Raw genomic sequence first — 27837 nt, 5'->3', positions numbered from 1 at the left:
TTATTTTTAAATACATTTGAAAATATTATTTTTAAAAAACGTCAGCAATACTTTCTATTTTCAAATTCATCCATCCCCAGAATTAAAATGCTTAATACGTAATGCTTAAAACAGAAAGCCGTCAGTATAAATTGACTGAAATTTATCCTTTATAAAATTTTGTTAGAAGTTTTTTTATGTCGTCTATTCATTGATTTATTTTATTTACATTTTTTCCCCATTCACATAATTTGTTTTTATGTTTAGGTTATAAAAGTTAGCAGGAAAGTAAGACAGAATTCTGTTCATACCGCAGCAAAGTAAATCGGGACGTGCATCATTTATACGAATACAATGAAACGATCAAATTAAAAAAAATCAATGGGTGTTCGTAACCTCAAAACGACGTATGTCGCGACAACGATTGGCTGTTCATCACCACTGATGACATTTGCATCGCAAATCCAGACGGTGCCGACACTTGCATGCATGCAAGAGTGGCCCCTCATACATTCATGTGCCCAAATAAATCCCGGCATGCATGCAGGTCCCTCTCCTTGGAAGTACAACCTACTGGTGTGCAAATTAGGATTAGGACAAAAATACTTTCAAAGGATGTTTTTGGATTAGGATAAAAAAGGAATGCTTAAAAGAACGGATTCATCCTGATATATGTCTGTTTTTTAAGCATTGAAAATCAAGAATGTGGCCACTTTATTAGGTACACCGGAGTAAATGTAAATAATAATAATGATAATATATATATTATACACAGTATTTGTTTTCATTACTATTTGAGGATCCTTTCTTGGAATCCTACAAATAATTCATTACTGTACTTAAGTGGATTTATCAGTACTTGAGTATTTTTTCCGTTGGGCGTCATTCCAGAATTAGAGAGCAATAAACGGACCATTTATATCAGCGTATTTTGTTGTGTCCACGATAAAACGTTAATAAACCAAATTGATTTGTCCATTTTACCAGCACACTTTATAAGATATTTTATTTGTCACGAGGCACCTATTGCATTCCCGTAAATATGATCGACGATAAAATTAAGTAAACGTTTGTTTTTTGTTTTCTTATTCTTCTCCACGTGTCCACTGTGGACGGCAGTAGACTTGTTCCTAAGCTAATACAATGAGGTTTGTGCCGGTAAATGCCCCATTTCTCCAGCAGAGGGCACTATTGCAGGGCTCCATAGGCCTCCCATGCATATTTTTTTCTCGGGTCTTTTGTCACTTTATATCTGATTCCACCGTGTTGAAAGGGGACTTGTTTAGTTAGCAACTGCTTTGACGACCAACGGTGACACACGGCTGCGCCGCAGCCATGTGTCAATCAAGGAATGTCCAACAAACGAGACGGCGTGCGTCGCTATCTGAAAAATGCGCAGTGAGATAGTGACGCATGTGCGCACAATTTCTTTTGCGTGTGCGTGCGACAGACAGGAGTAAACCCGATGACAATCACAAGGTTGAGTACGGGACACTTAATTTACGTACAAGATGTCCCACAAAGACATACTGCAAGGCTGCAAAAAAAATCCACAAAGTGCGTGAGTCTGTGTGCGTCATGTGTCGAAATTCTGCATCATAATGTATGCATATGCATATGTTCCACTCTTTTCCATGACCTAATATCAAATTCAATTAACTGTTAAAATGTACAACACTAATATATATATATTTTTTTTAAATTTGAAGTTGGACAATTCAACAAAATATGTTATGTTTTATTCGCGTGAAAATTGACTTTCAGAGTACTTTTCAAAAGTTTGGCGCTACATTTTTTAAAAAGAAAAAATACTTTTCTCACTTTTTAACAGCTGTCAAAGCAAAATAACACTCATATACTGTGACAATTGTGAACAGATGATTTTATAATATAATGAGGTAATTTTCGTTTTTTACGTGAATTTCCGCTGAGGGAAATTATAACGTGTGAAACGCAATGTAACAAAATAAAAAGCAACAGTAATTTAGGTATAAAATTGTGTTTATTGTGAAAGACATTCTTTGAAAAGTTCTGTCATTTTTTAATCAGTTAACACTGTAAAAAATGCCAAACTATAATGTATTAGTCATTTCAAAATAGATACAAAAAAGCAACAATGATACCACACTTTTTGGATATTTTGTGCTTCTGTTTATATTAGTTGATCACCCTTAGGCATAATAAACTCGCAACACGTGACTTCGAGATGTTTTCGTGCAGCGCGTTTCTGACTGACGTTCTTATCTGAGGGCGAACCTTTATCTCCAAATCAAAAATGACAGCATAAATATATAAGGGAAAGGTTGTACAGAAAAAAAACTCATTGACTCCAAACGTCCGACCACAATGCACACAAGGCATTGAGTTCAGATTAGCCCAAAAGATGACAAATAGGAAGCCAGTTGGTTTAAATGACTATGAAATGTTAATCCTAAACACTGCAGGTTGTGCTGGAGTTTAGTGAGGCTATTGTTTTTGACAAGACATTCTAACATGAATGTATTTATATACACGCAATCAATGTTTCCGATGTTTTTACAACATTCAAGCATTTCAGAATTTAGAGTTGTTTGCCTTCAGTGTTGTAGTACCACGTTGCGCCACAACAATCGGAGCAGCACTGAGTTAGTCATTTTTCAGCGGGTAGGCTTGGAAGCAGGACCCTTTCTCACCCAGCTGGTCGGTGAAATTCAGGTTTGTTAACCACTGTAATGATTTACAGATCCCCGTAGTTGGTAGCGTGCCATCGCTTTGGATTTTAAATCAGCATAGCTTTTAAATAGAAGACATAGATTAGGCGGCGAATCTCAGCCTTTCACATTGAATACGAGTGAGAGAACTGCCAACACAGTGGATGTTTGAGCAAGTTTAGGAACCTCACACACGAGTTTTTTGTATATGTATGGTATGAACATACATGTGTAAGTGTCAATAGTAAATCAGTACCGTGCAGTGGAAAAGGGCAAAAATTAATCACGATGAAACCCCCCCATTATCCTCCCTTTTGTTGTCAATCAGGTATTTGGGCGAAAACTTACTGCCTATGTGTCACCTAATAATCATCATCATCATCATATTGCGTACGCTATGTTCTGGCTCAGCCACTTTTAGCGCTGCCATCGCCTGTCCGCTGCACCCGGGCCGCTATCATCTCCTTGGACGCCGCCCTGCGCTCGCCGGCCAGACGCAAGAAGCACATGAGGTCGATGAAAGCGGTGGTGAGGTTGAGCCTGCAGCCGAATTCGCTGGTGGCGTAGTCGAAGGGGAATGTGTGGTGGTAGTTGTGGAAGCCTTCCCCTGGCAATGGAACAGAAAAAAATGAGTTATGCTGACTCATGAATCGGATATTCACAACAAGGAGCAGTTTGAGCTGGGCACTTGACCCTTTTTTGCCAGTCAGTCCCCTGCCCTCTGGCCGGGATCTCTCTACCGTTTTGCCCTCGACCCTCGCCTCAAAAATGGAGGGCGGACTGCCCAGCTAACCATTTACCATTCTTTGTCTGACACAAAAGTTGGCTAGCTTAATGCTAACACACAATGCATATTGTATGTTCCATTAGATGTTAGAAAAAAAAACATACATGTTGACATATGTTTACATATAAACACAAAATTAAAATGTTCAAATTTATTTTTTTGCCATTTCTACAAGAAAACGACTACATTCAACAATTAAATCAATCAATCAAATTTGCATTTAGCCTCTGTGTTTATTATAAATCAAGTTATCCGTGCAGTTCTCTGAGGAGTTGTGACCGTTCACCAATGTCACTAAGTTACTAAGGCGTCCTGAACAGGACGGCTCGTTCAGTGAAATATTTAACGTGCAGCTGAGGTTGAACCTGCTAAAATAACAATACGCAATCGGGCAAGCTGAGGTGACACTTTATTTATGGAAAGGTGTGGCAAGAAGGCAACATTTTCATTTGACTTCCATTTGCTACTAAAAAGCCTCGTGCACATTTTGTGTGTGTTTCTCTGCTGGCCAAAAACGCTATCGGAAGCTATGATCTTTGTTTACACCCTACATTAGAATATCTGTTGCTTGAAATTGTAATCATTTATTCTAAACAGTTTATTCTCGTCATGATATAGTGTTTCCCTTGGCTGCACCGCATCCGGCTCGGTTGTGTTCGATGTTGCCGTATCAGTCAAATCCGCCGAGGGCCTTCCGAATCAGTTGCGCTGACCCATGATCTTTAACCAATCGGATATTAAATTCTTCTTCACAGGGCGAGAGCGCTGGCCCTCGATGATGTCAGTTGGTCTGAGCAAAAAATGTTTTCAGGCAGCTTCGACTATCAAAACAAGTCCTGACAGGCGGGATGACCTGTGTAACTCAAATCATGGTTCCACATTCTAATGGATGGAAATGTAATTAATCCGTTTTGGCCTCCCCGTGAAATAACATCAACAATTTTAAAAAGGAAATAAATGCACTCTATAATGTTGTACTTCATTTAAAAAAAAAAATACAGTAATGACACGATTAAATAGAATTATCTTCACAATCCGAGTATCAAGACACCAATGCACTGTATGAGAATGTGGTCAATGAGGTGTCCTACCTATGGCGCTGAAGGCGACAATCCTGTTCTCCCTGGGGTTGATGGTGTGGTCGTACGGCCTGTTGCCCCACATGTGCGCGGCGCTGTTGACCAGCCAGGTGGCGTTGAGCCCGATGGTGTACCTCAGCAACACAGGCAGGAAGTAGCCCACCAGGAGGGACTCGCCCCAAAAGTACCACGGCACCAACATGGGTACCAGGATGCACAAGATCAACACAGAAAGCTTGTAGTGCCTGAAATAAAAAAACACACGATGTGCTCTATAAAACACAGCAAATATGATGTTGATGAATGCTCAAGTAACTCAAAAATTAAATGACGGGTTGTTGCTAGGGAGAAAACAGCAGCTGCCAAACACCTTCAATCATTTGCATGATAATATTCTGTGTGAGCAAAACTTTTACTGGCACTGATATAGATATTTTTACGCATACATAAGGTCTTAAAATTATTTTAATAAATATGATTTGATTGTTTTAACCACTTGTACACGTTCAAGTAAAAATCTCCACTAAGAAAAATAAGTCAACTTAATGAATATAAATTAAATTTAAAAACATGACATCTTAATGTATTTTAGGCTAGTAATGGGAAAATAAAGCTTCAAATTTGCTTCATGAACCAGCTGCTGTATATTTGAGTCCACTAGATGGCACTGTTGATTTAAATAAAGGGAATAAAAATGACAATTCATTGCGCTTTCAACCCAATATTGTACAGACAGTGCCATCTAGAGGAGTCCAAAAATACTACAACTGGTTCATGAAGCAGATTTGAAGCTCCATTTACCCATCACTAATTTTAGGATTCATTTGGGCCCACAACAGCTGGAACTAATTTTTGCAACTGCACATGGACAAAAGAAAAATTCACAGGTGAACCCCAAAGTGTCCAGAGTGTTTTCTCCTTACCGTCTTTGGATCATGACCACTCTATCGGCCTTCAGGTCGGACAGCTCCAGTTTTCGGCCTTTCTCCACGACGTCCGGGTGCTTGCGAACCAGCAGCCAGCCGATGTGCGAGAAGAAGAAGCCTCGCTTGGCGTTGTGCGGGTCGGCGTCCGTCTCCGAATACTTGTGATGGACGCGGTGGTCCCTCGCCCACTCGTAAATGTCATTCTGCACGTGACAACCGAAAGCATTTTAAATCCAGAGCGCAAATATCACCAACAGACCTATGAAATTAAAGTATTTTTTCTCCAACATCTTTTTGCAATTTTGCATCACTTTGTGTGAAAGTCTTGTACCTGAAAAGCCATTGAGTTGGCAAGAGCCAAGAAGACCCTGAGGGCCGGTGACGCCTTGTAGGATCTATGACTCCATAATCTGTGCGCACCCGCTGTCACACCCAGGGCGCTGAAGAAGAAGCACACGGCAGCTGGCGGAAAGAGAAATGACAAAAGTGTCACTATGGTGACCAACATTGGAACTGGGTGTTAGGTCAGGTGTGCAGTTTGTTGTTGTCTGCGCGCCTTGGGCACAAGCATACAGGGGCCTTCTGACAGCCAAAGACGAATTGTGTTGTGGTGCCACGCGGTCCACAATGGAATGTCTATGGGAGTGCTGATTGTGCTTTGTCTTCCACTGTGAAATAATATGCAGCCCAGCATTGCGAAGACACGAGGGAGGAGGTGGGGGGGGGGGACTGCAGACAAAGTAAAGACTGTTCAGGAATTTGTGAAATGCACCGATCGGCTGCTACACAGGCTGAAAATTCGAATGATTGTGTCGTAAAAAAAATGATTGGAAACATGGGGACAATTTTCTGCATTGAAATGAATTCCATTGTCATAAATCCATTCCAGCTCCCCCAAAACACCTATCATTTTTTTTAAAAAAAAAACAGCATTGTATTGTATAAAATACACTAAAACATATCAAGAGTGTCAATATGTAAACTATTTTCAAATAATGGAATTACTGTAGTATCCGTGTGTTGGTTGCGTGTCTTAAAGCAGCGTGGCCAAGTGAGTGCCAGCGGGAAGTGGAGTCAATTAGTTTGGTGAGCGTGTCTGAGCATGAGTGGCGATCTTCAGCAGCTCCTTGCGAGTGTTTTCATTTTGTATTTGTTTATTAAAACACATTCCCTCAACCTGCCTTTAAGAGGTGGGATCTAGTGTGAGTGTCTGGGCGTGGGCTGTGGTCGACAGCAGCATTTGTAAATATATTTACAAGGTGTTTTAATAAATTGAGGTGTGTTTAAATATTCCACTGGCGTGCCAAACATTACGCGGCTTTAATGTGCTTTACAAAGTGCTTTCCAGCTATACCAGATAAATGAAGCATATCACTTCTTCCGTGATAAAGCCTGGATATGCTACAAAGTTAAAAACGCAATCAAATACATAGTTGCATCCTTGGCAGAGGTCACCAGAAAAACAAATGATGGTTCAATACACGAGTTGGAAACAAGTGGAAATTTCTCATGAACTGAACCATTTTGGAAATATTATATTGGGAGTTTCACCTTGGAAATTGGGAAATTTGTTCATTGGAATAAATGAAAATGAACGGCAATTGAGTGGACATCCTGAATAATTGAAAAAAAGAATTATCGTAATATAACACTGGATCATACACTAACAGTCAAATGAACACTTGGTTTTGCAAACTAACATGACTCTTTAAAATCGATTTTTTTGTACGTGTCCGATGTTAGGGCAATAAAACCAAATGATGAAAAATGTAACTGAATATCCATCCATACGGTGATTGTACATTTCTACAAATATTCCCAATAAAATCGCTCATTTTTCCCGTTTAAAAAATACTTTAAATAAATCGTTTGGTTTTGTATATTTGTGAGTGTCTGCGCGTGTGTGTGTGCGTGTGTGTATAATGTGCTGATGTCCCACGTTGGGGAAATTAATGTTCCATCAGTGACAAGCACATGCTAATGTCAAGGCAATAAATAAAACTATCATTTATTTTTAATCACACAAATCCAATGTCCTCAAACCTTTCAAGTGTGCTACTTCCCACGAGTCTCTGTACTTCTCAGGGTGTGCGTACTTTTGCCACCCGAAATGTCAATGCAACATGTAATCGTGCTACTTACTCCAGCCGAGCGTGAGTGCACAAGCGGCCGGTATGAGAAAGACTCCGTAGAGAGCGCCGGCGTGCAGCATCACCATGAGCCAGATGTTCCTCCACACCAGCACCCTGGGGGGTCTTGGACCTACTTTCTCCGCGCAGGTGCCGTCAAACACATCCTCCGTCGACGTGCCTGTGCTCTTGCCATGAGGGCTGTTCTCGGGCATTTGGCTGCAGGAGTCCCGCGAACGACAGTTGGCAAAGCACGCGCACCTGCAGAGAGATCAAAGTTTGAGTTACATTTACAGGAAGAGTTGGCTTTTTGCGTGCGTGCGTGCGTGGGTGCGCGTGTCTGTGCTCACCGTGCAGAGATTCAGTGGAGGTCCAGAGTGGAAACGACGCGTGTCAATGAATGACGTCCTCCTTATTATGCAGTGTGTGCGCGTGTGTGTGTGCGTGTAGTTCCGAATGTCCTATTGGCTCTTTGCTTATCTGGTGTTGAGTGCGTGTGCGAGTCTACTTTAGATTTTGAAGTGTCAACAAGAATTCTACATATTGGTCTTGAACGTGAAGAATGTGTGGTGTTCTTATAAAAAACGTGTCGTGAGTTCCATTAAACAGGAATAAATATGAATGGCTGTTTGAGCAGAGGAAGTCTGGCTCCCCCTGCTGGATGACAGCGAGGTGAGAGAGGTATTTATTTGAGTTGTCCACGTGTTTTTATTTTGCACAATTTAGTGGTATTAAACAAGACTGTTTTTTATTCTTATATTTTTCCGAAGTCGCCGTTCTGTGCCTCTTCCAGTCTCTTTAGTGCAACCTACTGATGACACTCAAAGCTCATATTTCAAACATAATGCTGAAAGCAGCATCCTTCACTCATTACGACTTCAGTTTTTGGAGGAGATATATGGACGTACTGAAGAGTTTAAAAAATAGTTCATAGTTTATTTAGAACCTTTTGGACAGTGACAACAATATAGAGGGCAGGTGCTGATATAGGTTGTAGATAAGGGTAACAATACACAAAAATGCACTGGGTATCGGCCCAACATCGATGGGACGTCGCCCATCCCTATAATCAATAATTCAAAGACCAGGAGCAGAATCTTAACTCTATTCAACATCTGACTCAAGACTCAGTAATAATATTATTTTTTGAAAAGAAAGAAAAATTATGAGTTAAATAACAATTGCCTGCAGTTTGTGTAAATAAAGCCACCTTTCCAGTTAAATCGTTGTTCATTAGTAAAACATTTCTGGTTGCCTCACAAAAAATGAGTGGCAACCATTACACTTGTCGGCGTTTAAATATAAATTTTTTTATATATAAACCAAAAAAATCTTAAAAACTAAAACTCTATTTTGGAGCACTTAATAACAACAAAAATACAGGAAAAAATCCTTCACTTTCATAAAAAGTGAGTAGAAGTGTCAAGAGGCTTGGGAAGCCGCGGTGACGTCACTGTTTCTGTGGCAACCATCAGGCGTCACCACCCTGCACTCCACGAGTGCGCAGCAATCTTTCCCTGCTCCTGGTGGACAAAACAAAAAAACCCAGCCCCCCCCCACCCCCTGGCTGCGAATGGATACTCGTGCAATGGGAGGCTGTTTATGGAGCACAACAATCATCACAAATCTGTGCATCTGCCGGTAACGTGCGTCCGTACCGGAGCGAAGCTTGGACGCGTAGAAGCCCGGAGGAGCGTCGCTCGTCTTGGGCCAGCAGCCGCCGTAGCCACCGCTGACTTTTGGAGCTAACATGGCCGAGGACGACAGCGAGTGGGTGGTGGAGAGCATCGTGGGCTACCTGGGAAGTCCCGAGTGGGTCATCCCCGTCACAGATTTCATGGAGCACAAATGCACAGGTGACTTTTTCCCACGGCTAAAGACACATGAGGCTCATCTTCTGGGCTTTGTTTATGTTAGCAGCTCCACTGGCCGCCATTGTGGATCCGATGGGTAAAGCTACTTTTACGCGTGGGGGCGATGTTTATCTGAATTACTGCTGACATTATAAATTGTGTGTAATCAGCATTGTAATTCAACATGTAAAATAATAATTGACTAAATTTTTACTAAACCAATAACGGTATAAGAGTAATTAAATGTAACAATTAACAGTTAAAATTAGGATGACTCATGCGTCTTTAGCAACTACCTCCATTTGGTTTAAGCTATTGCTAACCATTTTTTAAGCATTTTTTCCCCCCGAAGTCATGAAAGAAAAGCCCAGATTTCACTTTAATGCTGCATTAGACAAAGGTGGGAAGTCAGACATATGCTGCTCGGATTGATGACTGATCAAGATAAATTTATATATATATATATATATATATATATAAAAAATGGTCTTTTTATCAAGCTATAAATCGATTATTGTGACTGGCCAACATGTTATCCCAAAGTGTTTCACACAACCAAATGCACATCATATGAACAATTAACAAAAAATCACTTAAGACGTTCTCAAAAAGAAACCCAAATTGTCTCGTAATTAAAATTCTTGAAAATATTTGATGTTTTCCCAAAGAGAAATGTTGCAAAAAAGTTAAAAATAAATAAAAATAAAGCATCAGTAGCCACAGCATCCGCTAGCATCCACGTTTGCTCAATGGCTAAAGCTAATGCTAACAATATGTTCTGTATCAACATACACATCTTGCGCCAATTAATGTTGTCGTTGAAAACTTTCTAATTATTTTACATTTTTCCTTTGCTACCAAAAAGATGTAAGTGTTAAATCTCACACTCAATTGTTCCAATTACAACGCAGTCGTTAGCCCACTTACTAGATATGCTAAATGAAACCTTTTTCTTTTAACAAAACAAGTTGAATAAATTGTGAATTTGGACACCCTTCTTTGACTAATCTACGTTTGTTACATTTCAGTGTTTGACGATGAAGATGAAAATAAGTTAGCGTACACGGAAATCCATCAGCAGTATAAAAAGTTGGTGAGTACAGCTGTTTTTCACATGCTAACAGATATAGAAATGCCTGTTAAATTCTTTTAAATAAACTCAAATAAAACCAAACAAAATAATGTATAAAAAAATGTATGTTAATGATAATACTTGAAATAAATGAAATACTGTGTTATGTTTATATAAATAATACTTTCCTATATACCTTAAACACATGGTTTGGCAAATTTGTTTTTAAATAGTTTTTTTTTTTAAGTTAACATTTTCAAGAGTAAATGAAAAAAGGTAACTATTACCCAAATGATAAAAATTAAATCAGTAAAGGTCACTGTGCATAGTGAATCAACATATGAATAAAACTGATCTAAATGTCTTAAACTACGAATCAAATTACAAAGTAAAATGTTTTCTACACTATCCCAACGTTTTGTTTTTGTTTTTTTTTCTGCTCTTGGTTGTTCAGGTTGAGAAGCTATTGGAGAATTATATGCAGGAGGTGGGCATAAACGAGCAGCAATTTTTAGATGCGTGCACCTCCCCTTTTGCCAAGTCCAAAACGGTGCAGGTATGCCAAACTACCAAGACCTATAAACATCACACAAACGCGAAAAAGTACAATTTTTCTTTCGTCGTTTCGCTTCAGTCTGTGTTCCAACCAGTCCTGGCCACGGATGACTTCCAAATTTTTCGTTCGCTAATGGTCCAGAAGAACATGGAGCTGCAGCTTCAGGCACTCCGCGTCATCAAAGAGAGGAACGGTAAGTTTGGTGTTGCACACTTTAAGCAACACACATAACGTACTTTTTGAGCCAGTGACAGTTCGTTGAAACCAAAACAGTGTTAAGAAAATACATGAGCTCGTTGGAAAGAATTAAAATTAATAAACATTACTTGGGTTTATCGTGATTTCTAGGTTGAAGCCCTCCACCACTCTTCTTTCCATGCAAAAAAACCCCCAAAACAAAACAAAAACATGCACATAAACATACACAGAGAGCGCAAACCTGACTGCTAAACTAACACACCACTCCATCACGCAGGGGCGCTTCCCGATTGCTTGACGGACGGTGACGACGTAATGACGGAGCTGCAGCAGCAAGAGATGAAGATCCTGCAGGAGGTCCTCAAGTACGCTTTCATTTAGTAATAATAACTCCACGAGTGTGCTTTAACTTTTTCAAACAGGTACGAGGAATATCAATTACAACACATATGAGTATTGCCTAAATGAACAGATGTTGTGCTAAATGATGATACATATTTATACAAGTGCAATGATCTCGTCTAAGTCGGCCACAGTGCTGGCCTGCCCTCCTGATTGGATTTAGTGAGCGGCATCCTGACCCAGAAGAGAAAAGTCCACCTTAAGCTTCTTAGGCTCAGGCTAATTTCAGTCGGAGCCATTGACACCAGTAGCAAGCCGCTGCTGGGGAAGAATGACTATTTTTATCCACTTTGTCCAATCTGGATGCTTGTAAGATGCCCACTTGGAGGCTCCCCAAATCCAAAATGTCCCCATCAGTCATTGGATGGAGAAAGCCATCTTATGTGGGGTGGAATCACTTTCAATACAGGAGAAAATGAAGAATGTCCAGCAAAACCATACTTGAAAACCTTACTTTGAAACTGTGTCCCTATCTTAAAACCCTACTTCAAAACCTTAACCCGAGTTTAAACTCCTACTTCAAAACCCTAACCCTAGTTTGAAACCCTACTTCGAAACCCTGACCCTAGTTTGAAACCCTAACCCTAGTTCAAAACCCTACTTCGAAACACTAATCCTAGTTCAAAACCCTACTTCGAAACCCTAACCCTAGTTTGAAACCCTTTTTTCGAAACCCTAAACCTTTTTTGAAACCCTACTTTGAAACCCTGACCCTTGTTTGAAACCCTAAATCAAAACCCTAACCCTACTTCGAAACCCTAATTCGAAACCCTAACCCTAGTTTGAAACCCTACTTCAAACCTTAACCCTACTTTGAAACCCTACTTTGAAACCCTACTTCAAACCCTAACCCTACTTTGAAACCCTACTTCGAAACCCTACTTCAAACCCTAACCCTACTTTGAAACCCTTTTTTGAAACCCTAAACCTTTTTTGAAACCCTACTTTGAAACCCTGACCCTTGTTTGAAACCCTAAATCAAAACCCTAACCCTACTTCGAAACCCTAATTCGAAACCCTAACCCTAGTTTGAAACCCTACTTCAAACCTTAACCCTACTTTGGAACCCTACTTCGAAACCCTACTTCGAAACCCTACTTCAAACCCTAACCCTACTTTGAAACCCTACTTCGAAACCCTACTTCAAACCCTAACCCTACTTTGAAACCCTACTTCGAAACCCTACTTCAAACCCTAACCCTACTTTGAAACCCTACTTCGAAACCCTACTTCAAACCCTAACCCTACTTTGAAACCCTACTTCGAAACCCTACTTTGAAACCCTAACCCTACTTGAAACCCTACTTCGAAACCCTAACCCTAGTTTGAAACCCTTTTTCGAAACCCTAAACCTTTTTTGAAACCCTACTTTGAAACCCTGACCCTTGTTTGAAACCCTAAATCAAAACTCTAACCCTACTTCGAAACCCTAATTCGAAACCCTAACCCTAGTTTGAAACCCTACTTCAAACCTTAACCCTACTTTGAAACCCTACTTCGAAACCCTACTTCGAAACCCTACTTCAAACCCTAACCCTACTTTGAAACCCTACTTCAAACCCTAACCCTACTTTGAAACCCTACTTCGAAACCCTACTTCAAACCCTAACCCTACTTTGAAACCCTACTTCGAAACCCTACTTCAAACCTTAACCCTACTTTGAAACCCTACTTCGAAACCCTACTTCGAAACCCTACTTCAAACCCTAACACTACTTTGAAACCCTACTTCGAAACCCTACTTCAAACCCTAACCCTACATTGAAACCCTACTTCGAAACCCTAACCCTACTTGAAACCCTACTTCGAAACCCTAACCCTAGTTTGAAACCCTACTTTGAAACCCTGACCCTTGTTTGAAACCCTAAATCAAAACCCTAACCCTACTTCGAAACCCTAATTCGAAACCCTAACCCTAGTTTGAAACCCTACTTCAAACCTTAACCCTACTTTGAAACCCTACTTCGAAACCCTACTTCGAAACCCTACTTCAAACCCTAACCCTACTTTGAAACCCTACTTCGAAACCCTACTTCAAACCCTAACCCTACTTTGAAACCCTACTTCGAAACCCTACTTCGAAACCCTAACCCTACTTGAAACCCTTTTTTCGAAACCCTAAACCTTTTTTGAAACCCTACTTTGAAACCCTGACCCTTGTTTGAAACCCTAAATCAAAACCCTAACCCTACTTCGAAACCCTAATTCGAAACCCTAACCCTAGTTTGAAACCCTACTTCAAACCTTAACCCTACTTTGAAACCCTACTTCGAAACCCTACTTCAAACCTTAACCCTACTTTGAAACCCTACTTCGAAACCCTACTTCAAACCCTAACCCTACTTTGAAACCCTACTTCAAAACCCTAACCCTACTTTGAAACCCTACTTCGAAACCCTACTTCGAAACCCTAACCCTACTTGAAACCCTTTTTTCGAAACCCTAAACCTTTTTTGAAACCCTACTTTGAAACCCTGACCCTTGTTTGAAACCCTAAATCAAAACCCTAACCCTACTTCGAAACCCTAATTCGAAACCCTAACCCTAGTTTGAAACCCTACTTCAAACCTTAACCCTACTTTGAAACCCTACTTCGAAACCCTACTTCAAACCTTAACCCTACTTTGAAACCCTACTTCGAAACCCTACTTCAAACCCTAACCCTACTTTGAAACCCTACTTCAAAACCCTAACCCTACTTGAAACCCTACTTCGAAACCCTAACCCTAGTTTGAAAACCTGAACTTACTTCGAAACACTAACCCTAGTTCAAAACCTTACTACGAAACTCTAACACTAGTTTTATAAACCTGCTTTGAAACCCTACCAATCCCTCACCCTATTTTATTCCCTTCTTTGAAACCTTAACCCTACCTTAGAACCCCAATTGGTAACATCAAATCTAGTTTAAATCCATACTTTAAAACCCGTTCCCCAGTCAAAAACTGACAAAAAGCATTTTATTCTTCTGCTGAAGGAAAAACCTATGACAAAAACAAGTGACTTTTTTTCCTTTTTGATTTGATTTTATTTTTTTCATCCGACAAGGCTGTTGTGAGTTAACCTCCTTGTTCATCTTCCGACAGAAAGTCCAAAGAAGAATACGATGAGGAAATGTCGTGGCGGTTGCTGCTGGACGAGGAGCGCGCATGTTCGACGTCCGGCGGTGAAGCACAAGATGGCGCCACTGTCAAGGTCAAACGCCAACCTCAAATTATCGAGAAAAAATACTTAGTTACTTTTGTAATGAAAAAAACCTGAATAAAAATGAATGAGATAAAACTTTTTGTGAGTACGTTTGTTATCCACAACAATAGAAACTCAATTACTGCATTTTCCTCCACCCTTTCCATGTCAATTTCATGTCATAATGAGTACAATCCTAAATCAAAATTTTGCACAGGAAAACCCCGTTCTTGCGTGTCGATATACTTTATGTCCACTTGGTAGTGCCAGGGGGGCCTCAATGTGTCAAGCTTCATCTCACCATCACTACCACTTGCCACTGCTGCCGGATTGGATTATTCATTTATTTATTTGTTTTTTTTACTTCCAGGCTGACACCAGCGCAACAAATGCCCCCCGAGCACAAACGATGAATGGGAAGAGTGCAGACGCGCAGTTCTATCAGGTTGGCAACTTAAAATCAACAGTGCTTCTTCAAGTTTTGACTCTGATGCCCCTATTAAAAAAAAAAAAAAAGTAGCTGTGTACTGTGAGCGACGTTGACATTAAATAACGTCGGAAGTTTTCATAAAAAACGAGACATCCCTAAAAAAGTCAATTTCATAATCAGTCACTCTCACATCATGCACAGTTTGCACATTAACATTGTACATAAATATAGGAAAATAAAATAAAATAAAAATAATAAAAAAATTTAAAAATGTATTGCACTGAAAAGTTAAAGATTTGCATCAAAATAAAAGTTTAAAAAAATAAACGAAAAAAATAAACTGTTCTTGTTCATGTAAATGCAAACATTGACGTTAAGTTAAATATAACTGAACTGTACTTGGAGAGTGATTCAACTCTGTACCACCAGAGGGAGCCCAGTACTTGTACAACACTTTGAGAACCACCACACTAATAAGAAAGATTACAAACTAGAAGAATTACTATTTTTACTCTTATTTTTATTATAGAATAAAAAAACTAACTCACAAAACTGTCGTTCCCCCCGTAAAAAATGGGAGGGAAAAAAAAACGACAAATCTTCCAACAACTGAGCAGGTGATGTCATTCTACTAAAAACATTTTTTTTCTACATGAAAATGTAACAAGTCTTTCAGTAAATGAAGTGACAAAGATCAAAAATGTATTTTTTTTCATCTATACAAAGATTGTTTTCCCTTTAAATATATTTTAAAAAATACTAGTTTTGATATATTTTAAGTTCAATATTTTGAAGGTTAGGAACCATGTTGGGGGTGTCACAACTGCATACAAGAGGCGTAAATCCAATAAAAATAACTAAATAATAATAAAAATTAAAAATAAAATCAGCCACTACTTTGAGGTTTTTCATTTTTTCCCCAGGTGGTTCTGGTCCCAATTAACCTAGAAAAACAAGGGATTACTGTACACACACTTAGTTTAAAAAATAAATAAATAAATAAACAGGAATAAAACTTTTTTTTTTTAACTACAATGACACTATACTCTATGTTTGTCTTGTCCGCGCAGGTCAATGGCAAAACATCCCAAAACGCCGAGAGCAAGTTGGCGGTCACAGCACATGCAAAGCATGTCGAAAAAAGCAGCTCCTCTTCTTCATCGTCGACACGCACATCTGGTAACAATTGCACTTTACACTCATGAAATATGTATTCATGTGAGGCACCGCGTGCGCAGGTGGCGTCAGTGCCAGCGTGGAGTCTCGAGTCCTGCCGCCTGTGAAAGCGCCCGTCAGCGCCGAGCAATCCTGGCTGGAGGAAGCGCACAGGGAAGCCGGCTTCGCTCAGCCTTACACTGTGAGTCAGCAGCATTAGCTATATTTAAAAAAAAAATAAAAAAAAAACGAACAAATGTGAGAATTTGGCACATTTCTTTTAAAAAATAAAAGCTGGATGCAAGTTAAGTTAAAGAACTTTTTTTTTAAACCAAATCTGTAAAAATAGGGGTATTTGAGGGATTAAAGAAAAAAGTAAAAAAATTTGTGCTTTTTCAAGAAACAACAAAATTGGTTTTTTGTTTGTTTGAGAAAACACACTACACTAAAGCATTTTTTAAATTAAAGCTCGATGCAAAAAAATACTGTCTTTCAGTTTAAAAACTTTTATTTTGTCTTTTTTTTTCAAACCAAATCTGTAAAAAAAAAGGGGGGGGGATTACAAAGTACTTGGGTAACCACCTAAAAATATTCTCTCCGTGAGTATGACACAGTTACAATCAACGTTAAAATTACATTTATAGACGGCCCATTTAATACAACTCTTGTGTAAGTGCACCTAATATTCCGAGAAGACACCTGCCACCTGTACCTGAGACAACTTCTGTCCAAGCCACCGATTCCGAAGTGCTCTTTTCCTCACAGGAGCTGTCGGCATCTCAGCAAGAGCGTCTCCAGCAGAGGGCATCCTACTTGCGCGAGCAGCGTGACAAGCTGCACGCGCTCAAGAAGGACCGGACCGCCAAGCAGACCCCCGCGCCCCAACAGGAGGCACCTTGCTCTCCCTCCTCGCCCGCGCCACCTCCAACCTCGGTGAGTTCCTATCAGACACTCCGCCGGGCGCCGCTGACTTTGACGCTCGCTTTTTCTTCTGCCAGATTTCACCGGAAGAGCGCAAGAAGCTGCAGAAGAGAAAACACCTGGCCGACAAGCTGAAGGAGGAAGTCATCAAGAAATGAGCTCCGTGTGGAATATGAATTTTAATCGCGTGTATTTATTTTCGGATAAGTGGGAATGTTCACCTTTGTTCTCCCGTTAGACGCAGGCGCCTCACAGAGATTTTCCCAGATGAGAGAAGACGCTTTTGACGGTAGAGCCGTGATTTAGTCGCCTGGCCGTTACGGCTTAGCGCATTCAGATGATTATATGCAGTGGTGACAGTTGACGAGCTGGTAAAACGCCAGCTCAAATGCCAATTAAGCCTGGCTCCACATCCAGTATTCTGTGCTATATTTTTATTTTATTTTTTTGTGAACCATAAAAATATTTGTCAGGGAAGAAGCTTGTGGTTGTAAATATTCTAAAGGCTGTTTGAAATTCAAAATTATAGTTGAGTGTGTTAATGTTGCAAAATATCAACCGTATTTTCCGGACTATAAGCCGCTACTTTTTTGCTAGATTTTGAACCATGCGGCTAATTCAACGGTGCGACTTTTCTGTTGATTTTTCTCTTTCACCGGTAGGGGGCGCTCTATAATTCGGAAAATAGGCTAAATCTTTTTTATTTCTCATGGCCACGTTTTAACAATCTGTTTATGTACCTTTATGTGCATTCACAGTACAAAATTGTTCTGTACATGCAGTAAACAACAAATTTTTTCCAACATAGAAAACTGCGGCTTATAGCCTGGTGCGGCTTCTATATCTTTTTTTTTTTTTTTCTCCCATCGAAAAACAGTTGATGCGGATTATTCGCGAGTGTCTTATAGTCCGTAAAATATGGTATGCTATAGAGCTGCATATTGGAAAAACATGCAATATGGTTGTTGACTTTTGCGATAGGGATACTACGATATATAATGGACCTAAAGAACTGAAATCTGTATTCTGTAATGAATTAAATTAATTTTTTTCAAGCGGCAAAATAAGAGGGCTCAATGTATTCTCTCTTTCTCAATTCATTTTTCAATACATCTTTGCAATACGCTTATTACACGTGCTATTACGGCAATGGTGATATTTTTTTCGATATATATTGTGCAGCCCCAGGATATAGACTAAAAAATATGCCAATTTGCAAGGACACTTAGTGACGAGCCAAGTCAAAGCCAGTATACGCTGGCGGCTAAGAGGGGCCATTGTGAAAGCGGTTACAGCCTATTGTACAAAAAGATGTCAAAGTGTGTGTTTAAGCGCATGTTTTCCACCCTTTGCTCTTTAGACAACATGGACCTGAATGTTACGTTATAATCACATCAAAATCTGCATTGTGTAAAACTGCATGTAGAGCTTCCATCCCATAATGCAACACTGCGTGGGCATCACATTCCATCAGTTGATGTTTACAGTGTCCTATTTTTGTTGTCATGAGCTAGTGCTTTTACATGTACCTTTTTGTGCAGAATGGGAGTCAGTGGCGTACTCATGCAATACTCGATCTACTATGCTCTGGAATGAATAAATCACCTTTTGTAAAATGGGCTGTGTCATGTTGTGCCTTTTCTTTGGTTCCACCACGGAAGGGGGACCAGAGATTCCAGGGTGTGGGGGTGAAATGTGGAGCTAGGCAATTAAGTTATTCACGCACGAATATCTGGGCAACCACATATTTAAGTACTATGTGAAACTTTTATGCATGATAGAAAAAAAAATACATAAAGCTATTATTTTTGGTCCCTTGGGCGTCGCTATCCTCACAGTAGTATCTGCGACTATGAATGCGTGTTGCTTTAAAAGGCCTGGAGAGTGGCCTTATATTGCATTCTTGGATCTGATTTTGTAAAAATTGCAAGGTGGTGGTATTAAGCAGGAGGAATTAGGTCACTTAAATTTCCCTACTGAAGGCCCAGTTCTGAAATGCACAACACGCCACTGGTAAAACGTTTTAAGATGGCTTTTTCCCCCCACTCCTTTACTTACTTCCCAAGTGTGCAGGAAAAACATACCTTCGATAACATAAATAAGAGTCCATTCAGTGGTGTCATTTGTATAAAAATGTGTATCAAATGAGATTGAAATTCATTTCGAGCTACAAAGTGATCAAAGGAATCAACAGTTGCTTTGAAATTAATTCCCCTGGAACAACAAAATGCAGATTTAGCAGCATTAGCTTCCTAAAAATACACAACTCAAACACATTCCCAAATGTTTGCTGCAAAAAAACAAACAAATTTACTGCAGTTTTAATGTGATTTTCTCACTCACTCTCTTTTCTTTTTTTTTAAACCAGCATTTACATTGAATCAAATTAACACGACCAAAACTGAGAACAGCGACACCACCCAAAAAAAACAAACACTGAGTGGGTGACTGTCGTTGTCCCCTTATTAAAATGGGGAGTGGGGTGGGAGGAGGCATTGATAAAACAGAAGGGTGGAAAGAAAAAAAAAAATCTGTACAGTACTTTTTGAAAGTCATCTGGGCTCCTCGGTTGCGTGTGTCCCTTTCCTGTGCTTGTGTTCAGAGCTTTCCGCGAACGGCCAGTCAAGCGTCCTAACAACTACAAGGGGAACGGTGTGTTTTGGGGCGGAGGGGGGGGGGGCTAGTCCTGCTAGCCTGACTGGCCTGTGGTACAGTTCATCCGCCGGCGGCCGCCATTTTGTGAATCAGTGAGGCGCGTCCCTTCGGGCTTCTGCAGCACGTCGACGCTTCTGTTGCTATAGCAACAAAGCCGAGACAGGGAAGGGCCTTGGCACTTTGATGATGACGATGATCATGATGAAGAGGAGGAAGGAGAATGTTAAAGGTTAGTGAGGGTCCGGAGACGAGGGATATTGTCCATCGAATTCCGTGCGAGGCGGTAAGGGAGACGGTGGCAGACTTGAGGGATGTTAAGAGCTGAGACGCGGACGCTTCCTGGGGGATTGCTCTTCTTCCTCCTCTTCGTCTTCCTCCTCTTCATCCTCGTCGTCGGGGTAGTCCACCAAACCCACCAGAGGGGTCTGACAGACAAGACATCGGATCACAACCGGCACCACATTAATTCTGTCTCACACCGGTGGATTCAAGCCTAAAAGTAGGGCGACTAATCTGAACTTGTCACAGTGTTTTTTTTTTTGTTTTTTTGCACCTTTCCTTGTTTAAAGAGCCTCTCCCTTGAACAACATGGCCCGAATCGGAGTGCAACTATGAACGGGTGACACATCGAGCGAGAGCCAATTTTATTTATTTTTTTTAAACTAACCTCTACCACTCAACTACAACTAATTCCTTCTAAGAAACTGCAAGAGCTTAATCATTTTTATGTTGCTATGCATTTGGCAACAAAGGAACTCAGTGGAAGAGTTAGCGGAGCCAATATTTCCAAAAGACAGTGCCAATTTACTTGGCGCTGCAGCAAAGAAGTGTTCATCAAATTTCTTTACGGAAAATATCTGAGAATCAAAATTTAAGTCTGGAAAAACACGCTTCACCAAAGTCTAGCGCGGTCAACCCCTTTTATTGAAATGTTTATTCTTACCTTGACTACCGGCGAGGCGGGAAGTGCGACCGTCTTGACCGACGACGTGGGGTTGTTGTTGGGCGTGGCGGGCGGCGAGGTGGGAGGCAACGCTGCGGCTTTGCCGTTGTTAGCGCCGTTAGCTGCGCCTGCTAAGACGAAGGGCGGCGTTAGCTCAACTTGGATGGCAGAGTGGTTTTAAAATCCTTTACCTTTTTTGGCCTCCATGTACTTGCCGTAGCCGTCCGAGTAGTCATCTTCCATACGGCTCTTCTCCACCGCCTCAGCCTCGTCGTCGTCTTCGTCTTCGTCCTCGTTGAACCACAGCTCTTCATCCTCGTCCAATGAGCGGGCCTCTCGCCGGTATCTGAAAAAAATGCATTGAAATGAGGGCCGCAGTAGGTTATTCAGCTACCGCCTAAAAACTCCTCTTAAATGTCCAAAACTCAAAGACATTTTGCCACAAAAGTGACTTTGTGTGCTAACCTGGTGAGTTTCTGACTCTGTCGGTCTTTTTCCTGCTCGTATCGTCCCTTCAGGCCCTTGAAGGTCTGCACGTACTCGATGGGCTCAAGTGCTTTGTAGAAGTTATCCACAATGTGCGCGGTGAGGGACTTGACGTCCTCCTGCAACGTAAGACGTGACACCAACTTTCCAACATGTCACCACTTTTTTTTTCTGCTTTTTGGCGCGCTTTTCACCCGCAACGCACCACTTTGATGAACTCAAAGAGCTCGATGATGGCCGAGTTGAGGAGGTTGTATCGCGTGCCGTTGTCGAGCAGCGCGTTGATGACCGGCTCAAACAGGTTCCCTTTGATGATGTAGCGGTTGTAGTACTCGTCCCTCAGGCCGATGATGCGCCGCATGAAACGGAGCGCGCCTTGGGGTGCACGCAGAAACAACTTGGTAGGCGAATCGTGCTGCGCGCGTGCTTATTTTTGTGTGCGTGCGTGCTTACAGAGAGCGAGGAAGGTGTGCTTGGAGTTCATGAGCACCAGCACCCGCCGCAGCAGGTCTTTGTTCATGATGTAGGTCTTGATGTGATACGTGTGGTGTTCCACGCAGAAGGTAAGCAGCTCCAGGATCAGAGCCAGCAGTTGGGCCGTCTGAAAGTTATCTATAGAGGGAGGGAATTAAAAAAAAAATTAATAAATTTTCCATTAAAAAAAATGGAGTAACAGGAATTAAAATAACATAACCAATCAGAAAAATGTTCTGTTTCATCAACATTTCAGTGACGTCTGACAAAACCGTTAATAACCGTTCTCACCGGGACACACTGGGTTGATCTTGATGGTGGCCTCTTGTAAATCTTTTGACGAGAAGAGCAAGTCAGAACCTCTTTTTGCCGTGCGTGTTGATGATTCCAGTAAGAGGTTGACAGCCAGCTCACCTTTTGAGTTTTTGTCATGCGTCGTGTTGGCCAGCAGAGGGGCTGTTAAAACTTGCATGCAATACTTGTAAAAGAAACTCAGGAACTCGGTCTTCTCTGTTTTCTGTAGGAAGCGATGAGAAATGAGGGGATGTTACAGATCACACACAATGGAATCAATCAAAGTGAATTTGAACATTTTGCACTCCACTTATGGTTTCGCGGGTGGAGGTTGCGCTCACATTGGTGGAGGCCAGCATGTTCTCGGGGTCGATGAGCGTCCTGAGCAGCCCCATCAGCTGGACGGCGCCGCCCAACTCGGGGTCTGAGTCGCAGATCATCTGCTTGATCACCACGTTGATGAGCAGCACATCCTGGAATCACAACCGTAAAGTCACAAGACTGACATTTGCATATTCGTTATACACAAGTCAATTTTATGAACTATTTCTTGTTAGACGCTTACATCGTCGGTCTGTTGTAGTTCCTGCATGACAAACTCTCGGACCATAGAGGGGCTGAATTCCACCAGGTAAGAGAAGATGTCCGTAGCTGCCGCCCTCACCTGCAGGTCATCCATTCCCTGAGAGGGGGAACGTTTTATTTTTTTAATATCAGCATCCATTCCCACACTCCTCCCATTAGCGTCGCACTTGCTTACCATGACTATTTCCAGCGCGGGCAAGATGCCAAGATTGGCCACTGTCTTGAAGAAAGCGTCCTTGTTTTGGGGCTGCAACGTCTGCGAGAAAGCGCAGAACTCCTTGACAAAGTTTACCTGAGGAGAAAGAGAATAAACAACGTTTTTGTTGGTTATCGCACACAATTTGCCGAACTGCTGCTTGTTAGGCAAGGTCTAAAGGACTAAAAAAAAAAATAGGGGGAAATGATATGGAAATAGCAGTGCAGTGATTATTATGGCACAACCTAACTGAGATAAATGAAGTCAATCAAAACAGCTTTGTGGGACTCACAAGTTCTCGCCTTTTACTGTCCTCTGTGCCTTCGTCCGTGAGCTGTGCGAAAACCTCGGTGAGGAACTTCTCATCCTCCTGTGGCAAACAGAAAAGAAAATGACGTTCATGACTTCCAAATTACAATACATTCAAGTTACGGCATCGGAGTTGAGCAATGGAAAAAGTGGCGATGACGCATTTTTACATCGCAATGCAAACTAGTTTGCATGTTGGTATTTTTGTAAACAGGCTCTCCAATACGCAATAAACACTTTCAGCGCAAAAATACCAAACAAAAATAAAACACATTTTCACAATGTATCAAATGACCCCAAAAATGCAACAATTAACTATAATTCGTTAAGACAGCAAACAATAGTCATCATTTTCAAAAAAAATAAAATTACTTCACGTTTACTAACAAAAAAAAGCCATTACAGTGGGTCCTCCCTAGCCTGGCAAGCAACACCCACTAAGAAAGCGAGTCTAGAGAACAAGACCTTCAAAACAAATAATCCAAACAGATTTGTTTACAGGCAGTGACACATCCGTTATGGGCAAAGTCACTTTTCAGCCCCAAAGTCCATCCTCATAACATTCAAAACGGAGGGTGGGAGAGACGACGATCGCATTTCTTTCTTTTTTTTTTCCCACCTGTTGTCATGTCCGCTCTTCGCCGACTGATTCATTTCGCTGTCTGCTCAGGTTTGCCCCGCCTCAGAAATGCCTTCGATGCAACTACCCACCAGCGAATGAGTCTGGATTTCCAGACAGAAAAGATGGTCCCGACAAGTAATTTTTACATTATCTGCTTTGGCAAATCATTTTTACAAGAGAAAAAAAAATTATTCCAAGCAAAACATTTTACAAAAAAAAATTGTATTACAGATGTAAAAACCCTGCACTATTCCAAATTGGTCTTTTATGAGCCCTAATCTAAATCCTATTGAACATCATTGGAAGAAGCAGAACGCGCCCTCCGGCTTGACAGACAACGGAAGCAGAAAGGGGCCACAATACCAGCTGAGAAGTGCACAAGTCTCATTTAAGTAACAAAAAAACCCCATTAGATTTCAGTTACTGCCTCATTTTCTTTTTAAATATTTCTGTTAACCACAATTCAAAAGCAACACTGGATTGTATAGGTACATTCTCATGAAATTATAATTTACTATTACTTTTGTAAGATTCAACTTATTTCTGTGACCACTTTTGTTTTTTTTTCCATTGACAGAGGGGTACCAACAATTTTGTCCATGCGAGTATATTATCTGTCTTCATAGGTTGTATCGAGTTGTTGTATTATGTTCATGAAAGAACTGGTTCATACCTGCAACATACTGACAATCTCCACCTTGTTGAAGAAGATGAATGAGTTGAGCGTGGAGAGGAAGTTGTCCTCAAAGACGGACGGCGTGGGTAGGATGATGTCTTGGATGTACTGCACGCGGTACGTTTGGTGGATCTTCTGTCTAAGCTCAGAGTCCGTGATGGGGATCACCTCCTTGAACTTGGCCGTCTTAGTCAAGAACTCGCGGTGGCGCTTGGGCTGGACCAGCGCCGGGTCGTACTCCAGGCAGCCCACCACGTCCATGATGCAGTCGTCGGAGAACATCACCTCGAAGAGGGCGGCCTTATTGAGGAAGAGGACGCCGCGTACAATCTCGTACAGGTGGTGCAGGCCCTCCCGGTTGTCCAGGTCCTCGCATACTCGGAAGAGGCCCAGCAGTTTCTTGAGGTAGTCCTCGCTCATGAGGGCCAAGGCCAGTTTTTCCCGCCGGATGGGCGAAGACAGCACTGACGTCACCAGGTCGGCGATCTCCTCCAGGTGGCTGAGCTCGCAGGGCGGGAGCTCCACCAGGTGGCTCGTCTCGGGGATCTCCTCGAAACGGTCCTCCTCTGACTCATCGATGGGGTCCTGGGTGATGTCCAGCGCCGGGTCCTTCCCTTGCACCTACATGAAGATGGATCGGTTCGAGCTGGGGTGAGAAACTTGTTTCCATCATAGCCGACCGACTTTGTAGTTATGGGTGCCCTTAATTCAGTGATAATAGTAAAACTAAATACAGCGGTACTTTGTTTTACAAATAAATGAAATTCCCACCAGACTCCAGCTTACCTGGCAAATCTTCTCCCAGATCTCATCGCAGCCTGCTTTCTCCTGAAAACTCAGAGCCAGGTCATAATTATCCGCCTCAGACCAGACGATCAGCGTGTCCTGCACAAATATGGAGGAAAATGTTCAATCAAGGAACACAAATTATATAACTAAAAAAATGCAGCTGTTGTGAAACGCGCTATATAAATAAAGTTGTAATGTATTGCATACACGGCTAAATATTTAACAAGACAGCTGATCATTGCATGTGAAATTGACAATGACTCAATGGAGACAAAAAAAAACAAGATGGGTGCTACAAGAGAATTTCCAAGGCATTAAACGGTGAAGACAGTCACCATCAAGTCGAGAAAATATGGCACGAAAGTGTCAATCTGAACAATTCAAAATACCAGTCGTGGGAGCACTTGTAAGTGAGGCGTCCGCTAAAAAGCAGAACAATGACAGGAAAAGCCAAATAGAACATCTTAAGTTTAATTTGTGTGAACTGGAAGCACTATTAATGGTGCAGACATGTTAACACATATTTAACAATAGTATGAAATTTAATTCTGAAGGCATCAATGTTCAGTTATGAGAGTGTGCAGACTTGTAAAACAACATTATCTGATGATTTCTTCCCTGCTTGGCAAGATATATTTTTTAATGTTTTGCAGAGGTCATAGGTCACATCAACGGCGCAAAGTTTTGTCTTTTTTATCTAATTTCTGGAAAATAAAAACCTTTTGAATGTGAGTGTGTCTACTTGAAATCAACTCAATTGTAGTGTCATTTGTGACATACGAATGTAAAATATTTATTTTCAGGGTTAACTTGCGGGCACAGTTTGGAGTATATTTTGGCTTGAAATCATTCCAACAGTAAATCATAACTATGTTTACGGGGCATCTTTAACTATGCTGGCAGAACTCGCTCCCTTACCCCTGCAGGGTTTACTGTAATTAGAAATTAACTGCTTGCGGCTCAACATTGTCATTAAATACAGAGTTGAGCCCAGCCAAATGCAGTTAATAATAAATGAAAGAGGACAAAAACACACAGCACGTGTGTTTTTAATTGCCTTTGTGGCTGTTCCAAGCTGCAACTACACTTACCTGTTGTTTCTGATATGCAGTGTTGGGGCTTATCTTCGACTCCAATAGTAGTGACCCTTAAATTAGATGCACAAAACGAATGTTATAACGTGACTTGTGGGTAAAAACACACTTTGAGGACTTTTACGATGGCTGAGCCTCTTTTATGATTGGAAGAGGACACAATGTGAGACTTAGCATAGGACAAAAGGAGAGTGGACGTGTTTCACGACAAGCGTGTTTCAATATAAACCACATTGAATATCAGCAATAGTGTAAATGGCGTGGGGGGGGTTATTCTGTTAAAAAAAACAAAAAACAAAAAGGCGACTCGAGGACCCCCCCCCCTCCATGCTACTGAGAACACGTCGAATGCTAGCGTGGCTATGCTTCTACAACCGTGGTGGCGGTGGTGGTGTGGGGGGGGGCGACTCACCGTCAGATTCAGCCCGAACAAGTAAAGATATTCCCTTGAGCTGTTCCACAAACGTCGACGAAACATGCCCGGTGCCCCGGTCGTCCCACTGGCGGTCTTCATTAAGCGTATAAACTTTCACCCGCCGCCGAGTGTCCGACATGTTGAACTGGGGGGGCTAGCAGGCTAGGCTAGCTGGATGCTAACAAGCGAAGCGAGGCGCCTTGATGTTTTCCTCGCTAGCCTGACAACTTTGTTGGCGCCCGCATGTTACATGGGACGGACGAGCCAAGCGGGGGGCACGAAAAGTACCGACGGCGGCGACTTCTACTTCGTCGGCATCCTCACGGGGCACAAGTCGAAAGGTAAGCCCCCCTAGTTTGAAGGAGGGGAGGAGTTGAAAGGGGGGGGAAACACAACACAACTCCGGCGGCCTCCTCGCTAACGTCCACGGGGCGCCATCTTGTAATCCGATCTTGTTTTTTTTTTTTCTATCAGTCACACAATTTGAGGCTGCCGCTAAAGGAATAAAGTCCACTGACGCCACTTAATATTTGTTTTCCCCTTACTCTTAATCAAATGAATGGAATAAAATATTAAATTGAAGATTAAAAACTTTTAAACCAACATTTCTTCTTTCCTCGTCGAAAATGAATGGAAATGGCTTTCATCCATTCGCCCCCCCCCAAAAAAACAATATATATTTTATTTCTTGAGGAAAAATAGCACTCTGTATTGTTGAACTTTATATCATAAATAGAATGTAAACAAGTGTATCATTGTTAACAAAAACTAACGCAATAATTAAAAACAAACACAAAAAATGAAACTGCATCTCAGATTATAAAACCAAAACTTTCTGGTGAAAATACCCTTTGTTTTCCTTATGTCAATTAAGATTCTAAAATCACAACCATCAAAGGCTGGAAGGGATGAAGGACATTTCCTTTCATAATTAGC

The 27837-nt window shown here is 41.3% G+C and overlaps 3 protein-coding genes across 5 annotated transcripts; 1 reads left to right on the top strand and 2 right to left on the bottom strand.

The window, feature by feature from the left end:
- Positions 1 to 1962: 1962 nt before the first annotated feature.
- scdb (stearoyl-CoA desaturase b) lies at positions 1963 to 8057 on the bottom strand. Its single transcript, XM_088305271.1, has 6 exons — positions 7941 to 8057; positions 7604 to 7851; positions 5793 to 5923; positions 5459 to 5664; positions 4548 to 4780; positions 1963 to 3276 (listed from the first exon to the last, which is right to left on the bottom strand). The coding sequence occupies exons 2-6, from the start codon at positions 7803 to 7805 to the stop codon at positions 3077 to 3079; spliced, it is 972 nt and encodes a 323-aa protein (XP_088161397.1). The 5' UTR covers positions 7806 to 7851; positions 7941 to 8057; the 3' UTR covers positions 1963 to 3076.
- A 1014-nt stretch (positions 8058 to 9071) lies between these two features.
- On the top strand, positions 9072 to 18983 carry cfap36 (cilia and flagella associated protein 36). Its single transcript, XM_088304274.1, has 11 exons — positions 9072 to 9446; positions 10472 to 10536; positions 10970 to 11071; positions 11150 to 11264; positions 11547 to 11634; positions 14758 to 14866; positions 15228 to 15302; positions 16358 to 16466; positions 16526 to 16644; positions 17208 to 17375; positions 17441 to 18983. The coding sequence occupies exons 1-11, from the start codon at positions 9341 to 9343 to the stop codon at positions 17519 to 17521; spliced, it is 1137 nt and encodes a 378-aa protein (XP_088160400.1). The 5' UTR covers positions 9072 to 9340; the 3' UTR covers positions 17522 to 18983.
- A 499-nt stretch (positions 18984 to 19482) lies between these two features.
- ppp4r3b (protein phosphatase 4, regulatory subunit 3B) lies at positions 19483 to 27485 on the bottom strand. 3 transcript variants are annotated; one of them, XM_088304271.1, is made up of 16 exons: positions 26899 to 27484; positions 26484 to 26539; positions 25390 to 25488; positions 24601 to 25224; positions 23289 to 23366; positions 22976 to 23092; positions 22781 to 22897; positions 22557 to 22688; positions 22336 to 22438; positions 22213 to 22254; positions 21901 to 22059; positions 21653 to 21822; positions 21427 to 21566; positions 21153 to 21307; positions 20962 to 21089; positions 19483 to 20443 (listed from the first exon to the last, which is right to left on the bottom strand). In XM_088304271.1, exons 1-16 carry the CDS (start codon positions 27038 to 27040, stop codon positions 20333 to 20335), a joined length of 2373 nt encoding a protein of 790 aa, XP_088160397.1. In that variant the 5' UTR covers positions 27041 to 27484; the 3' UTR covers positions 19483 to 20332. The 3 variants fall into 3 exon arrangements, with proteins under 3 accessions (XP_088160397.1, XP_088160396.1, XP_088160395.1); XM_088304270.1 differs by having other exon boundaries at positions 20962 to 21092; positions 26899 to 27483; XM_088304269.1 differs by having other exon boundaries at positions 20962 to 21092; positions 22213 to 22438; positions 26899 to 27485.
- Between the last annotated feature and the right edge of the window lie 352 nt (positions 27486 to 27837).

This window comes from Idiotropiscis lumnitzeri, chromosome 9 (assembly GCF_059441095.1).
Source record: "Idiotropiscis lumnitzeri isolate Australia: NSW breed Sydney's pygmy pipehorse chromosome 9, RoL_Ilum_1.0, whole genome shotgun sequence".
NCBI lineage: Eukaryota > Metazoa > Chordata > Actinopteri > Syngnathiformes > Syngnathidae > Idiotropiscis > Idiotropiscis lumnitzeri.
Note: the sequence above shows the minus strand (reverse complement) of the source record. Positions and strands in the feature narration are given on the sequence as shown.